Source organism: Heptranchias perlo, chromosome 5 (genome assembly GCF_035084215.1).
Source record: "Heptranchias perlo isolate sHepPer1 chromosome 5, sHepPer1.hap1, whole genome shotgun sequence".
NCBI lineage: Eukaryota > Metazoa > Chordata > Chondrichthyes > Hexanchiformes > Hexanchidae > Heptranchias > Heptranchias perlo.
Window position 1 is genome coordinate 12,538,424 of NC_090329.1, and position 17,406 is coordinate 12,555,829.

At 47.5% G+C, this 17,406-nt stretch overlaps 1 protein-coding gene across 1 annotated transcript; it reads right to left on the reverse strand.

The window, feature by feature from the left end:
• Positions 1 to 435: 435 nt before the first annotated feature.
• On the reverse strand, positions 436 to 12,891 carry LOC137321328 (uncharacterized). Its single transcript, XM_067983704.1, has 4 exons — positions 12,708 to 12,891; positions 11,617 to 11,746; positions 9,831 to 10,005; positions 436 to 3,189 (listed from the first exon to the last, which is right to left on the reverse strand). The coding sequence occupies exons 1-4, from the start codon at positions 12,837 to 12,839 to the stop codon at positions 3,024 to 3,026; spliced, it is 603 nt and encodes a 200-aa protein (XP_067839805.1). The 5' UTR covers positions 12,840 to 12,891; the 3' UTR covers positions 436 to 3,023.
• Positions 12,892 to 17,406: the final 4,515 nt, after the last annotated feature.

Sequence of the window (17,406 nt, forward strand, 5' to 3'; positions counted from 1 at the left end):
TTGTGTCTGTGTCAGTTAATTGACTGGTTTCGATTAGAATTAATGTATTAAGATGGAGAAATAACACTGGATTGTGGAGACAATGAGCCGGCCGGCCTCCAGGTATTTCCACTGGGGGAGGGGGGTGTTCTTTCTCAGGAGGGAGGCTGACCCAGAGATGCAGCTTCCCAGTCTGGTTTTGTGGAACCTGGAGGAGCACTCCTGCTCGTCCCAGCCCAACAAATATACAGTAAACCTGACCTATGGGCTGCTCTTCGGCTTTAACTCCATTTTACTAAAACTCAATTTTAAAAAGGGTTATGAGAAATGCACCACGGGAATAGTGTGGATTGGTGGGCTCGATGGTGCAACGGTCTTCTCCTGCCTAATATGTTACTTGCTGTGTAACAGAGACCTGTTTTGTTTGTGAGTAGGAATGTAACATGAGACCAAGTGTTGTGATGCATCACCCTCTTTATTTCACAGTGAGAATACATTCCCAGCAGTTTGAGAAACAAAAGACAAACAAAGGCTAAAAGACAATGGATTCTTTACTCCACAAGAGAGGCCTGTGAATGGGCCACCTGTGAACTGGAGCAATACCTGAATCGATCATTTTCTCAATCACAGATTCAGTCTGAATCTGACCTTTATGCCATCTTCAGTCCATGGATTTGCAGTGATCCGAGGAAGGCCAAACTGGATTCAGAAAATATCTTTCTTCTCATCACTACAACAATGTCCAGTATTTGCTTATTAGGAATGGTTGGAAAAGGGAATACTTTAGTCCCACACAGGGTGTCCCAATGAGCAGGTTTCTGTAATGAATGTATAGCCTACAGTGCACAGCGTGCTGCTGACACAGTCTGTTATACAGTCTATTCCCATTATATTTCAGAGTACAGGAGACAGAACAATTTAAACATGGTAGGAAATTCTTCCAGATGATGTGATGAAAGCCTCAACATTTTACAAATGGTGAACACACTGACTTTACAGTTCAAATCTTCCCCTTTAATTCAATGATTCAGTGTTGAACTAACGCTTGCAGATAAAAAGCACATCCTGCTGTCTAAGTACTTTAACTGAATGAAGTAGTTTGTTTTGTTACTGAATATTTGTGACTGAGTGGACAATCTGCCCCAGGAAAGACTGACTTGTGCTGGGCAGCAAAAGGAGTGTGAGAGGGGCCTGGTGACAGCTTGCTCAGTGGAAGCACCTGGTCTCTGCCTGTGGTCAGCAACTCACAGAGTGAGAGGCCCCAGGTATGAGCCCACATCTGACCATCCATGATTTCACATGTAACAACTTCAATACTCTGTGCTCTGCAACACTTTCCATTTACAATTAGTTCTTTTCACATCACCTTTAAATGTTCTGGTCAACATGACTGGGATAAACATACACATAATCCATTGCTGTGTGAAGATAGAATATCCTGGAACTATATCTGCCACCAGATCCATCTCAATCTCAGTCTCTGCACGATTCATTTAAAGCAAGATTATAGAAAAGGGAAATTACTGCAGTGATTAATCCCTGTTGGCCAAAGGAAGGCCCACCACCCATGTACAACTGGATTTAGCCCTGTGTATGTGTAGTATGGAGACTTTAAACAAATATCTTTATGACTTGATGGCTCTTTTTTCAAAACTACCAGATTTACTTTTATTAATCTTTCTTGAGATGTGGACGTCGCTGGCAAGGCCGGCATTTATTGCCCATCTCTAGATGCCCTGAGAAGGTGGTGGTGGGGTTTCTACTTGAACCGCTGCACTCTGTGTGGTGAAGGTGCTCCCACGATGCAGTCAGGTAGGGGGTTCTAGATTTTGATCCAGCGACGATGAAGGAAAAACTTTTGGAGTCAGAAGGTGAGCCACTCGCCACAGAATACCCAGCCTCTGACCTGCTCTTGAAGCCACGGCATTTATGTGGCTGGTCCAGTTGAGGTTCAATCGTGACCTCTGGGATGTTGATGGTGGGGAACTAGGTGATGGGACCGCCATTGAATGTCAACGGGAGGTGATTAGGCACTCCTTTATTGGAGATGGTCATTGCCTGGCACTTGTGGGGTGTGAATGTTACCTATCACTATCAGCCCAAGCCTGGATGTTGTCCAGGTCTTGCTCCATGTGGGCATTATTGGTGAGTAAGAGCTGCTTGATAGCACTGTTCATGATTCCTTCCATCACTTTGCTGATGATTGGGAGTAGGCTGGTAGGGCTGTAATTGGCCAAGTTGCTTTTATCCTGCTGTTTCTAACAGGAAACGATTCAATGTGGAGGTTCCTATTACTGTTTGAGTAATTCTCCTTTAACCTTCAGTGTGGTTCTCCCCGCTTACACAACTGGGAGATCACCAAAGCTGCCCCTCAGAGGTGGTCGGTCAGCAATGAATGTGGGAGACTGGCAAATAACTTGGAATTGAAGGGGGAAGCTAATTATAAACAATATTAAAAGGAACAACAGCAGCCAGGACTCCTCTGCCAGGGTCAGTCAGATCTGCCAGGGCCGGAGCCGAGTGTCTGGTTAACGTCTGGGTGGAAGACCATGTTTCTCCCCAACGTATTTCATCTGGGGAATGACAAGGAGGTTCACCCCCTGGTGAAAACCGGGAATATCGACCAGAGGACGACAAGTGGTGACACATTGAACGGTGCACCTGGAAAGAGCCGTTCTTCAGACTCATCGGATAAAACCAAATAATGTGAACAGTGAATGTAAAAGTACAAAAGCCTCACTGTTGGAGTTAACGTTGCTGAATAATTGTGAATAAAGAAGCTCCACCTCACAAAGCAGCAGTGTGGGTGGGAGACACAAACTGCCAACTGCCAGTAGAGGACAGTATTTATAAACAGGCTCACCATGCACAGGGCTCTTGGGATGGGGCATGTGGGGAGTCTTTCAAAATCCCAACACTGGCTCACGTACAGGGTTAAACCCAATGTGTACTGGGTGAGAGGCCCAAACTGAAGGTTAAGAATAGAGTTAAGCACATCTCACTGTTTGATGTCTGTAAAAGTAACAGAACCTTTCAGAGAAGTTTCATTCTTCTTTCCTTTGAAAGGCGATGTCCATGAGCCCATGTGTGTTAAACCAAGAGATGGAAAAGAATCTCCTATCAAAGGATTGTTTGTCTTGTTCCAGGTCATTCAGGAATTCCATGGCGAGTCCGTAGTAATGTTGGCCGTAAACTTTGGTGTCGAAAACCCTGCATCGGAATTAAGAATGAAGAATTTTTATTTTTATTCCTCCTGATAAAACCTGTCTGGAAACCAAGCAGATTGAAAAGAAGATAGGAACAGGAGTAGGCCATTCAGCCCCTCGAGCCTGCTTCATCATTCAATTAGATTATGCCTGATCTATACCTCAACTCCATTTACCCACCTTTGATCCATATCCCTTAATACCCTTACCCAACAAAAATCTATTGATCTCAGTCTTGAAAGCTCCAATAGTCCCAGCATCCACAGCCTTTTGGGGGAGAGAATTCCAGATTTCTACTATCCTGTGTGAAAAAGTAATTCCTAATTTTCCTCCTGAATGGCCTAATTTTAAGATCCAATCCCCTCGTTTTTGATTCCCCCTTCAGAGGAAATAGTTTCTCTGTATCTACCCTATCGAATCTTTTGAACATTTTAAGCCCCTCGATCAGATCACCCTTCAATCGTCTATAATCAAGGGAATACAAGCCAAGTTTATGGAAACTGTTCTCCTAATTTAACCCTCTAAGCCCCAGTATCATTCTGGTGAATCTGCGCTGCACCCCCTCCAAGGCCAATATTTCCTTCCTGAGGCCCAGAACTGAATGCATTACTCCAGATGGGGGCTGGACAAGGCTCGAAACAACTGAAGCATCACTTCTTCACCTTTGTAATTCAGTCCCCTTGAGATAAAGGCCAACATTCCATTAGCCTTTTTGATTACTTTTTATACCTGGACTCCCAAATCTCTTTGCTCCTCTACAGTTCCTAGTTTCTCACCATTTAGAAAATGTATCTTTCTTGGGTCCAAAGTGAATGATCTCACCCTTGTCCATCTGTCATAGTTATGCCCACTCACTTAACCTGTCTATGGCCCTTTGCAACTTTCTGCTCCCATCTCTACTACTTACTGTGTCTCCTAATCTGTGTCATCTGGAAACTTGGATAGACAGCTCTATTCCTTCATTCAAGTCATTAATAAATATGGTTAAGTTGAGACCCCAGAACAGATCCACTGGTTACATTGTGCCAATCTGAGTACATACCCTTTATCCCCACTCTCTGTCTCCGAGCTCCCAACCAATTTCCTACCCAAGTCAAAAGGCTGCCTCCAATTCCGTGCACACTCATTTTTGCCGATAATCTTTTGTGTGGAACCTTATCAAATGTCTTCTGGAAGTCCATATTGATAACATCCATAGACACTTCCTTGTCCACCTTATTAATGACGACCTCAAAAAATTCAACTGGTTTCGTCAGACATGACTTACCTTTAACAAAGCCATGCTGGCTCTCTCTGATCAGCTCATATTTGGCCAAGTGCTCAGTCGCTCTATTTTATCAGGATAGATTCCAGTAGCTTCCCCACAACTGATGTTAAATCGACAGGCCTGTAGTTATGTGGTTTCTCTCTCCCACCCTTCTTAAATAATGGACGGACATTAGCAATTTTCGAATCGAATGGCACAATTTTTTTTTATTCGTTCATGGGATGTGGGCTTCGCTGGCGAGGCCGGCATTTATTGCCCATCCCTAATTGCCCTTGAGAAGGTGGTGGTGAGCCGCCTTCTTGATCCGCTGCAGTCCGTGTGGTGACGGTTCTCCCACAGTGCTGTTAGGAAGGGAGTTCCAGGATTTTGACCCAGCGACGATGAAGGAACGGCGATATATTTCCAAGTCGGGATGGTGTGTGACTTGGAGGGGAATGTGCACGTGGTGTTGTTCCCATGTGCCTGCTGCTCTTGTCCTTCTAGGTGGTAGAGGTCGCGGGTTTGGGAGGTGCTGTCGAAGAAGCCTTGGCGAGTTGCTGCAGTGCATCCTGTGGATGGTACACACTGCAGCCTCTGTGCGCCGGTGGTGAAGGGAGTGATTGTTTATGGTGGTGGATGGGGTGCCAATCAAGCGGGCTGCTTTGTCCTGGATGGTGTCGAGCTTCTTGAGTGTTGTTGGAGCTGCACTCATCCAGGCAAGTGGAGAGCATTCCATCACATTCCTGACTTGTGCCTTGTAGATGGTGGAAAGGCTTTGGGGAGTCAGGAGGTGAGTCACTCGCCGCAGAATACCCAGCCTCTGACCTGCTCTCGTAGCCACAGTATTTATATGGCTGGTCCAGTTAAGTTTCTGGTCAATGGTGACCCCCAGGATGTTGATGGTGGGGGATTTGGCGATGGTAATGCCGTTGAATGTCAAGGGGAGGTGGTTAGACTCTCTCTTGTTGGAGATGGTCATTGCCTGGCACTTATCTGTCACGAATGTTACTTGCCACTTATGAGCCCAAGCCTGGATGTTGTCCAGGTCTTGCTGCATGCGGGCTCGGACTGCTTCATTATTTGAGGGTTTGCGAATGGAGCTGAACACTGTGCAATCATCAGCGAACATCCCCATTTCTGACCTTATGATGGAGGGAAGGTCATTGATGAAGCAGCTGAAGATGGTTGGGCCTAGGAAACTGCCCTGAGGAACTCCTGCACCAATGTCCTGGGGCTGAGAAGATTGGCCTGCAACAACCACTACCATCTACCTTTGTGCTCGGTATGACTCCAGCCAATGGAGAGTTTTCCCCCTGATTCCCATTGACTTCAATTTTACATGGGCTCCTTGGTGCCACATTCGGTCAAATGCTGCCTTGATGTCAAGGGCAGTCACTCTCACCTCACCTCTGGAATTCAGCTCTTCTGTCCATGTTTGGACCAAGGCTGTAATGAGGTCTGGAGCCGAGTGGTCCTGGCGGAACCCAAACTGAGCATCGGTGAGCAGGTTATTGTTGAGTAAGTGCCGCTTAATAGCACTGTCGACGACACCTTCCATCACTTTGCTGATGATTGAGAGTAGACTGATGGGGCGATAATTGGCTGGATTGGATTTGTCCTGCTTTTTGTGGACAGGACATACCTGGGCAATTTTTCACATTGTCGGGTAGATGCCAGTGTTGTAGCTGTACTGGAACAGCTTGGCTAGAGGCGCAGCTAGTTCTGGAGCACATGTCTTCAGCACTACAGCTGGGATGTTGTCGGGGCCCATAGCCTTTGCTGTCTCCAGTGCACTCAGCCGTTTCTTGATATCACGTGGAGTGAATCGAATTGGCGGAAGACTGGCTTCTGTGATGGTGGGCATGTCGGGAGGAGGCCTAGACGGATCATCCGCTCGGCACTTCTGGCTGAAGATGGTTGCAAACGCTTCAGCCTTGTCTGTTGCACTCACGTGCTGGACTCCGCCATCATTGAGAATGGGGATGTTTGCAGAGCCTCCTCCTCCCGTTAGTTGTTTAATTGTCCACCACCATTCACGACTGGATGTGGCAGGACTGCAGAGCTTTGATCTGATCCGTTGGTTGTGGAATCGCTTAGCTCTGTCTATAGCATGTTGCTTCCGCTGTTTAGCATGCATGTAGTCCTGAGTTGTAGCTTCACCAGGTTGGCACCTCATTTTTCGGTACGCTTGGTGCTGCTCCTGGCATGCTCTTCTACACTCCTCATTGAACCAGGGTTGATCCCCTGGCTTGTTGGTAATAGTGGAGTGAGGAATATGCCGGGCCATGAGGTTACAGATTGTGCTGGAATACAATTCTGCTGCTGATGGCCGACAGTGCTTCATGGAGGCCCAGTTTTGAGCTGCTGGATCTGTTCTGAATCTATCCCATTTAGCACGGTGGTAGTGCCACACAACACGTTGGATGGTGTCCTCAGTGCCAAGACGGGACTTCGTCTCCACGAGGACTGCGCGGTGGTCACTCCCACCAATACTGTCATGGACAGATGCATTTGCGACAGGTAGATTGGTGAGGACGAGGTCAAGTAAGTTTTTCCCTCGTGTTGGTTCGCTCACCACCTGCCGCAGGCGCAGTCTCGCAGCTGTGTCCTTCAGGACTCGGCCAGCTCGGTCAGTGGTGGTGCTACCGAGCCACTCTTGGTGATGGACATTGAAGTCCCCCACCCAGAGTACATTCTGTGCCCTTGCTACCCTCAGTGCTTCTCAACATGGAGGAGGACTGATTCATCAGCTGAGGGAGGACGGTAGGTGGTAATCAGCAGGAGGTTTCCTTGCCCATGTTTGACTTGATGCCATGAGATTTCATGGGGTCCAGAGTCAATGTTGAGGACTCCCAGGGCCACTCCCTCCTGACTGTATCACTGTTCCTCCACCTCTGGTGGGTCTGTCCTGCCGTTGAGTCTGGGACGTTGGCTGAAAGGTATGATTCTGTGAGTATGGCTATGTCAGGCTGTTGCTTGACGAGCCTGTGGGACAGCTCTCCTAATTTTGGCACAAGTTCCCAGATGTTGGTGAGGAGGACTTTGCAGGGTCGACTGGGCTTGGATTGCCGTTGTCGTGTCCGGTGCCTCGTGGTCCGTCCGGTTTTATTCTTATTATGACTATTCGTAGCGAGATTTTACAACTGGGTGGCTTGTTAGGCCATTTCAGAGGGCAATTAAGAATCAACCACATTTCTGTGGGTCTGGAGTCACAGAAAGGCCAGACCGGGTAAGGACGGCAGGTTTCCTTCCCGAAAGGGGATTAGTGAACCAGATTGATTTTTACAACAATCCGGTAGTTTCATGGCCACCATTACTGATACCAGTATTTTAATTCCAGATTTTTATTTTTAATTAATTGAATTGAATTTAATTAATTGAATTTAAATTTGCCAGCTGCCGTGGCGGGATTTGAACTCATGACTCCGGATTTAGTCCAGGCCTCTGAATTATTAATCTAGTAACATAACCACTATGCTACCGTACCCCGAATCAAGAGAGCTTTGAAAGATTACAGCTAACATTTCTGCAATTTCCTCACTGAATTCTTTTAATACCTCAGGATGGAAATCATCAGGTCCTAGAGATTTATCGACCCCAAATCCCATTATTTTCCCCATTACCATTTTATCACCTTCATTTATTATTAGTTTCCCTTCTATCACTGGTCGGAGATGGTCTCATCACTCCCTCTGGCCTTGATACATGAGATGACAGAATTATCTTCAAGGAATAAAAATCAAAAGGTGATCACCATTTGGAGCCCTCTGAGTTCACCCTCCCTCAGCCCCACTATTGCCACCAACATCATAATCCTGATGGGCCTCCCCTCAGTAGGAGTGAAGGGTCATAGCTTTGGTGACCACCCTCCTGTCTGCAAGTGCTGCCCTCTGTTATGTGCAGCCTTCTCCTCCAGGCAGGTATGGAAAGGACCAATGTATGAAATAGGATTGTAGAGAAGATGAGTTCCACCGAAATGCCCAGGACAACAGCCACCTGATGTGAGTGTGTGAACATGGAGCTGTGAGACCCTTGTGCTGGTGTCGTATCCCTGGTGCTTCATAATTAACCAACTAATTACCAACATGGGCAGTACTGTGATATGGTAACATGGCCCAGACAAACAGAAGAGAATGTGCATGTCTGGGCTTTTACAGGGCTCAGGAATTGGTGAAGTGCCCTGTGTTCCCCTCGGTGATGCTGCACCGAGTGAGCAGCAATAAAGAATCTTGGAAAGACAATGTCTGAAAGTGGTGTTACTAGTTTACACACTAACGGTCACAGAAACAAAGATTTTCTTCATCACCCACTCCCAGGTTGGGGCAACAAGTCAGACTGCATTGGTGCACTGTGTCATCTCCAACCATGGTTCTAGGGGTAGTTCTGTTTATTGATGGGTGGTCTCTCCTCCAAATAAGGTCTCCCTTTGCTGGAGGACCTCCTGCACCAGGCCTACCAGCTCCTAGTCACTGAATGGGGTCAATCTGTACCCAGTCATTTTAATCTCAAATGGAAATCAAGAGCAGCCAGCAGCCCTGTGAGAGCTGTTGTAATTGTTGTGTTAATTATAATCTGGAGTCGGTAACTCTCACACAATAACTCTAAGATATGCTGCCTTATAAAGAATCACCTGCATCCAGCCATGATTTCTAGCTCAGAAACTCCTCATTGACCACATTCTGTACTTTGAGAGGAAACATTTCCACTTTCTCTGATTGTTTTACATATAGAATCATAGAAATTTACGGCACAGAAGGAGGACATTCGGCCCATCGTGTCTGTGCCGGCTGAAAAAGAGCAATCCAGCCTAATCCCACTTTCCAGCACTTGGTCCGTAGCCCTGTAGGTGAAGGCCCTTCAAGTGCACATCCAGAAGAGCATTTAAAATAATTACAGTAGAATAGAAGGGCACGGATCAAAGAAAGTGAAAGTGGGTTGGGAGCTCGGAGACAGAGAGTGGGGATAAAGGGAATGGACTCAGATTGACAGAATGTGGTGTATGTGAGAATGTCTGAGAAACAGGAACCAGCCCCGTTATTGTTACAATTGGGGAGTGTAATACTAATGGGACATTCCAGCAGAGAAAAGTCCAACGACTTTAGTTACAAAGGATAGAATTCACATCCTGGGATCACGTCCGAGGAATTGTGAGTCCGCCATGTCCAGTGCTCCTCCATATGAGCCTGAGTAATGTGAGTGTGAAGGTCTGGCCGTGTCCTCAGAAGAAGGAACTGAAGGTTGTGAGACATGAACCACCTCATTATATGATTAATGTTGGCCAACTTCCCCACCTGACTGGACCAGCCCGTTAATCACAGTCTCACTACAGGTTGAGTGATGTTGGCAAGGCAGCTGATGTAACGAAATATCAAACACAATAAATCACCAACTAAACTCACCTGACATAGCACCAGGCACCAGGAGAAGTTCCTATTTTAACAGTTTGATCTGTTGGTTCAGGTGGACTGATGACCTGAACAGGTACAATTAGCGATATCTTGAATTTCTGTTGTATTGTGCCATTTACCAAGTATCCAGTAAGTACCCAAGGTGCAGAGACAGGAACAATCGTATCTGCAGACAAAGATAAAAACACCGTTACAGCATTTTACTAGCAGATCACCCGTGGCATTGCTCATAGTGAGTCTGAAGTTACAGGTGGGGGCAGGGAGAATGGTGCTGGGGTGTGGAAGACACTCATGTGGTACCTTCTCAAAACCTTATTCAAAATCCAGATAAACCACAACCAGCTCATTTACTTCATCCATCTTCTCTGTTTCTTCTTCATACAATTCTATATGGTTGGTCAGGTATGACCTGTCGCTGAGAAATCTGTGCTGATTGGCCCGGATGAAATCAGGATTCTCCGAATACTGAGTAATTTCATCCTGAATTATAGACTCCAGGGCCCTGAAACCTGCTCCACCACAGGAAGTGCCTCGGTGTTGACTCTGTCCCAAATCGTTGGGCCAGGGTCATTCCCATGGTCGGGTTGGTCTGCTTATACCAGTAGAGGCACAACAGAACCACCTGCTCCATGAAGGCAGTCTGACGGGGAGGCACCAAGGTCCAGGAAGGGCTGAAGAAAGAAGGCGGCCGAATTATTTTTAATGCTCCTAATGGAGAAAATCGGTATCATCTTAAAGAAATTCCATCCCCTCTGCGATCGGTTCCCTTCACTCTCCTCAGCCTTTGGGCCGTCCTATTGGTCCAGCTCTTGGGTGGTGTACTGACCATTGATTCCATCCCACTACCTGCTCCGACCTCAGCCCATCTGCTGCTAAAAACCTCATCCATGTCTTTCTGGGAATTGGATAATTAGTTGAAGGGGAAAAAATTGCAGGGCTATTGGGGAAGAGCAGGAGAGTGCGACTAATCGGATAACTCTTTCAAAGAGCCGGCACAGGCACGATGGACCGAATGGCCTCCTTCTGTGCTGTATCATTCTGTGATTCTATGATTCTCATCCCCAGTCTCAACTATTCCAATACTCTCTCTGCAGCCTCCCATCTCCCACCCTTTGTAAACTTCAGCTCATCCAAAACTCTGCTGCTCTTGTACTAAACTCAACCAAGTCTGACTTTGTCTCCAGATGTAACTTTGGCGTCGACTTCCATTCAGCCCTTACAAGGCAAATGACATGTTGGGGCTGGCCATGGGTGAGGACTCCCTAAGACAGAATTTCCTGCTCTGATCCTCAGTCAGGATCCCACATTCCAGTAGCAGTCAGTACGCCAGAGAGAGATGAAGTGTATCGCCTTCCACAAGGGAGCAGGTGGACTCCAATAGTGGGGTTCAGGCCTGGCAAAGAGCCAGTATTATCCAAATTCAATGGCCACGGCTGGAGTCGGAACGCGAGCTTGGAACCCACTCCCCCCGTGTGTGCACAGCCTCCCCATATTCTGGGCACACAGGGCCTGCGAGCACCAAAGAAGTAGCCTATGTGGCACTTCTGCCCACCAGCAACATGAGAATGAGGAGCTCTCCCACCGATCTCACGAACGTCAGTGGGGATCAGTTATGGAGGGCACAATGGGCACAATCCTGGCACAACCGCTGGGATTGACAATCATGGAATTCTTTGGTCAGTGAACCTCTCTATACAGATAGTTTCAAATAAGACAGGTCTAAGAGGGAAGGGTTGTTTTGCATTTCTTTGTTACATTGAAGGAACATCTAATGTACCTGCAGCATTCGAAAAATGTGCATATTTCATAAGTTTGTCCAGGCCAGTCCTTACTGCAGTCTTCATATCCGTTCCATTAACTTCTGTTTCAATCCATTGGAAGGCTGCATATTCCATCAGTTCATAATTCTAAGGTAACAAGAGAACAGATATTACCACATGACACAATTGTACAGTTACTCTTAAACATCTGTGTTATGTGAACTCTCCTAGATGCCCAGGGGTGGCAGCAGTATTCATGTCCTGGATGGTTTGGGCTTTAAAGAGAGTTTGGAATTTTTTGATGGGACTCTTGGCATCAGCACTTCCTGATTCACCTTGTTTTCTCTTTGACTCTTTCACCCTGGGTTCAAGTCCTGCTCTCTGGGCCTTGGTCCTTCCCCTTGGGTTTCAATAAAAAACAGAGAGAATATTATTAAAACCCTTCCACACTGAATGAGTGCTAATGACCACATGTCCAGGTGTGGGGTTTCCCTCTGAGTCTTTTGTCACGTTATATAAATTTCAATGGGGTAGAAAATGGGCCTTGTTTCTGTGCAGAATTCTGGGACAAAAAGGACCAATTTCGGAGTGCAAAGTCTCGCGCCCGATCTGGGCCTGCTTTAAAGGCACCGCCACTTTGGTACGGTTTTGCAGGCATACCTGGCGGCCGGTTACAAGAGGCATTAAGCCTTTTGCACATGTAAAGTAGCTGTTATAAGCTCCCTTACAGAAATTGGCTTGGATTGAGTGGAGCCAGGAGAAGCAGGAGTGCTCCCTGACTCCACAGTCCTTGCAATTGCCCCCACCCCCCACCTGTTGTTCCTCCAAACCCCCTCCCAGAGTTTAGCTTCGGGCTGCTGCTGGAGAGGCAAACAGCCCGATATTCTTCGTAGTAAAATTCACAAGCTGCCTGTGGAGGTGCGACAGGAGATGACAGCTCACGTATAAAATGTTAATGAGGCCCGAGGACCAATCAGGCCGGCCTCAGGATTCTCGGTTGGGACTCGCGCTGTCGGTGAGCTGCTGGTTATGGACCCAAAAACAGACCATAAATAATTTCCACTGGTACAAACATATCAGCACGCAGTCGACTCCTAACTATACTTACATTGTACGGAATGATTTCTGTGGGCTCAATGCAGAAAACATCATCGCAGAGATCGATCATCTCTTGTTCTACTTCCTTTCCAGCGATTTGATGCCCGAAGAGGACAGACACAGTTAAGCAGAGTCTCAGCATCTCAGTGTCCACTCTAATCACTGTTGAACGCACTGAATGACTTTCAGCACCTTCAGGTGGATCTGGTGTTTGAGTAACAAGTTCAGATCTTTTTATATTGTTTTATGAAGATGATTTTGAATACAGTTAGCTGCAGGCAGGAACATTGTGTTGAAGAAATACCGTGGCTGATTGAATATGGAAATGTTGCTTTGTTCCAAGCTTGTGATGGATTTAGGAATCATTAACTCTCTGAGTGTCGGCTCCAGGGAAGTCTGAACACCCGGGGCAGCCATTTTTTGAATGATTCCAGCTCACGCACTTAGTGTTGCCGACCCTCCCTGTTTGGGAATCTATGGGAATGGAAGATTGATCTCCCGGGTGCAGCTGCGAGCAACCCAGGAGAAAACGACTTCACATTCGCGCTTCACTCCTGCGCACTTTCATTTCTCGGACTGCCTCCAGCTTTGCCTGCAGTAAGTGGGAACGTTTTGGCCGTGCTGCTCGCCAACCACAGCACCAGCCACCCCCGAGTGGCCATTCCTCATGTCTGAGCCTGGTCATTGTCACGTGATTGATTGTCATGTGATCATTGATTGTCACGTGATCCAATGTCATGTGATCACACGTCACGTGATTGAACCTCCAGGAATACCCCGATATTAACGGTGGCGAGTCGACCAGTCTCCCGCTGTAGAATATATGTGAATCGGGGTCCTACGAGGTAATTCGGACCCCGGTGTGATTCTAACTGCTGCAGCACGGGTTTTCCGTAGGTCGGCAGGGGAACCCTGGCCGGATTGGGTGGTAACTGATCAGTGGGCTGAAACTAAAGGGGACCCGATCTGAATAAAGCTGCTCCACTCACAGGAGGTCGTTCAGTTCATTGTGGGCTGTGATTCTGTGATCACTGTTTGCTGCGGGTTGATTTATGGACAATCTTTGGTAAATAAAACGAGAATCTGATTATGGTGCTGCTCTGGCTGCCCTCGATTGGAGTGAAGAAGGAGGAGGAGGAAGAGGAGCACCAGCAGTAAGGGAGTGCTGCGGAGGGAGCTGCAGGTGGGCGGCAGAGAAGGCAGCAACAGAGGGGGCCATGGGCACAGGAGGCCTTACCCACCTCACAGGGTGTACAGACAGAGGCTCAGCTTCCTGGACCTGTCTGAGGAGCAGTGCTTCAGGAGGGTCCGATTGTCACTGTGGGTGGTCGCGGACCTCTGCAGCCTCCTCGAGGGAGGCCTCCTGCCTGATGGATCTGGCGGCAATTCCATGCCAGTGGCAGTAAAAGAGATCACTGCCCTCAGCTTTTATGCCTCTGGATCCTTCCAGGCTGCCACAGGGCTGTCGCAGTCAGCCACCGACGAGTGCATCAGCCAGGTGACCGATGCATTATTCGCCAGGGCCAGTCGATACATCTCCTTCCCTACTGATGACAACAATCAGATGGAGAGAGCAGTGAGGTTTGCAACTCTGGCTGGTTTTCCACAAGTGCAAGCTGCCATAGACTGCACACACAGAGTCATCAGGGCACCCAGTGACCAGCCAGGAGCCTTTGTTAAGCACAAGGGTTTCCACTCCATTCATGTTCAGCTCGTGTGTAACCACGAGAAGAGGTTCATGCCGGCCTGTGCCCAATACCGAGGGAGCTGGCATGATGCCTTCATATAACGTCAGTCTAATATCCCCACCATGTTTCATTCTGGGACCAGTCTTAAAGGATGGCTGCTTGGGAACAAGGGATAGCTCCTTCCACCATAACTGATGACACCTCTTTGGAACTGCACAGCAGAACAGGTACAACAGTAGCCCCATCACCACAAGGTGTGTCGTGGAGCAGGCGATTGGGATTCTGAAGTTGAGGTTCAGGTACCTCGACAGGTCTGGAGACTCCCTGCAATACTCGCCAGACAGAGTATCCAGAATAACAGTGACATGCTGCATCCTGCATAACATCGCTCAACAAAGAGGGCTGGAGTGCAGGAGGGAGAAGGCCTGCAGGACTCACCATCTGATGAGGAAGAGGATGGTGAGGAGGAAGGTGGAGGACATGACACATGGTGTGTGGATCATCTTGCGGTCCCAGATGCAAGGGATACTCTCAGAGCTCGGCATTACACATAGACACCGGCACTTGTACCACTCTGACCTGACCAGACCCCCTTGCACTAACGGTCCTGTAACCATCACTCCATTGCTTTCCCATCCTCCAACTTGTCACCTTGAAAATATTGATCCAACTTCCACACCTACGACATGAAAACCAGACACAGAAATTGCCTTGAAAGCAGAAGGCACGCAAGAATGACAGAAGTGATGAAGGTCTTAATGTGCACCGAAAATCAAATCTTAACAAGTCAATTCGTGCAACACCCAGTGTGAACCCGAAGTGATCTATTTAGCCTCTCACGCCCTAGTTCTACCATTTCAATGAGGTGCTACTTCAGTGGCTTGAACAGAGATGGTGGTTTGCTGCTGTGTATCTTCCTCAGTCTCCTCCAATGCTCTCGGCCGACGACCTCTGGGTGCTGGAGCCCGTGACGGCCTTACAACTGACTGTTCCTCCTGCACTTGTGCCAGGCCAGTCTGAGCCAGTTGGGGTTGAGGCACCATGGCAGGTATTAGTTGAGGGGGTGGCAATGGATGAGGTGTGTTGACGTCCTGAAAGAGGTCTGCACGTACTGCACCCGTTCCGCCAATCTCCTTCCCTCGGGGCAGTGGCACATCAGTCCTGCTGGTCTGTGGGAGAGCAGACTGAAGGAAGCCCCGATTTACTCTGTCCACCACCTTCTCTAAGGTGGAACAGACGTTGGAGCCCAGAGTCTGCATTACAGTCGTATGAGCCTCTAGAAAGGCAACAACGGCTGGTAACAGTGACTCCTGCTGTTCTGGCCCAGCTGCAGTGTCCATGGAGGTGCCCCCACGCTCCATGGTCGATTGTAGAGTTGATAAACCCTGTGGAAGTATCCCACAGGTGGTGGACAGAAGTGGACTCCTCCATCATCCCTCCTATAATGGACAGAGTGCCTGGTAGGACTGCCATTACCTCATGCATTTGTTCTTGTGCCTCCAGTATTCTCCTTTTCATTGGACAAGAGCAGCAGGCACATGGGAACGCCACCACCTGCACGTTCCCCTCCAAGTCACACACCATCCCGACTTGGAAATATATCACCGTTCCTTCATCATCACTGGGTCAAAATCCTGGAACTCCCTTCCTAACAGCACTGTGGGAGAACCTTCACCACACGGACTGCAGCGGTTCAAGAAGGCAACTCACCTTCTCAAGAGCAATTAGGGATGGGCAATAAATGCCGGCCTCGCCAGCGACGCCCACATCCCATGAATGAATTAAACAACAATTCCTGCACTGCCTGCCTCTTCCTACCCTTTCAGATGGCCACCCACTTGCTATCCTGAACTCTCAATCGGAAGGAAAAGATACAAAAGAAAAATTTAACAGAGTTGGAAAATTCACGAATCGCAATTCACGATCAGTCCGTTATTTGGTCCGTCTCCTTGTCTTGGACATTTCGTTGATTCATCCTGGTCCAATTTAGCTTTGTTATGTATGGGATCTCCCTTTTGCCTTTAACATGAGTCCGTGGTTAAAACAATTGCCACAATTGACGAACATTAATTTATTTGCCTTCACGTCGTTGCCAAAAATATGGAAAATTTAAAGTTTTCGTGCATCGTTCTGCCAGATAAATATCGGCCCGCCTTGCACCAATTGTCACCAAGCTTGATACTTGTGGGTGGTCTGGGATGTGGAATTTCTGTCCTATCCCTAACAGAGTGCACATTTCTTTCATGACCTGACCCACAAATCATGCTCCAGTATCACGATCGATCACCTCAATTCCCCACCTCGAAGAACTTGTTCCACAAGAACGTTCCCAGTAGTGAGCATGGTGGGATCGCTTCGAGCTGAGACTTCAAACAACTAATACAGCATGTCTTACATTCAGCAATTCGACACTACAAATAGAAGGAAGGGGTTAATTACTTCTTCACTGTGAAAAACCCTTGAGGGTATGGGGGAGTCAGTCAGCACATTTCAGCAAAATCCCAGTTACTTGGTGAATTGACAAGAACTGACCCACGGAGGTCACTTTCTGACCTTTGACCCACACTGCTCTTCGTTGCTAATAACCAGTTTCACTTCAAGCTGAAAACAAGATGTAAAGCACCTTGTAAATGTTCCAGGGAATAAAGAGTCAGAGAGAATTGCTGGTACATTTTGTGTCTCCTGTAGTAAAATTTCCAATTAGTAAAATTCAGGTATTTGGTTTGTCCAGAGGAACAGGTCCAAATGAGATCATTTTATGACTTGTGACAATGTTTTTCTTCATCTCTCATGAGTTCAACATAAAAAGATGCAAATCACCTTGTAATGTTATTGAGAAGAGAGGCCAAGAGATGACTTGCGTGTCTCTTCTGCAAAGTAATAAAATCAGCTCAGTCCCTCACTCAAAAACAGCGTCATTGTAAATGTCGGTGAGATCTGGACCACTCAAAGTTCACTGAAGTAAAGCCGACCTCCAAAGACAGATCTGAAGCCAAATTCCAATTGTCCATCCCGACATTT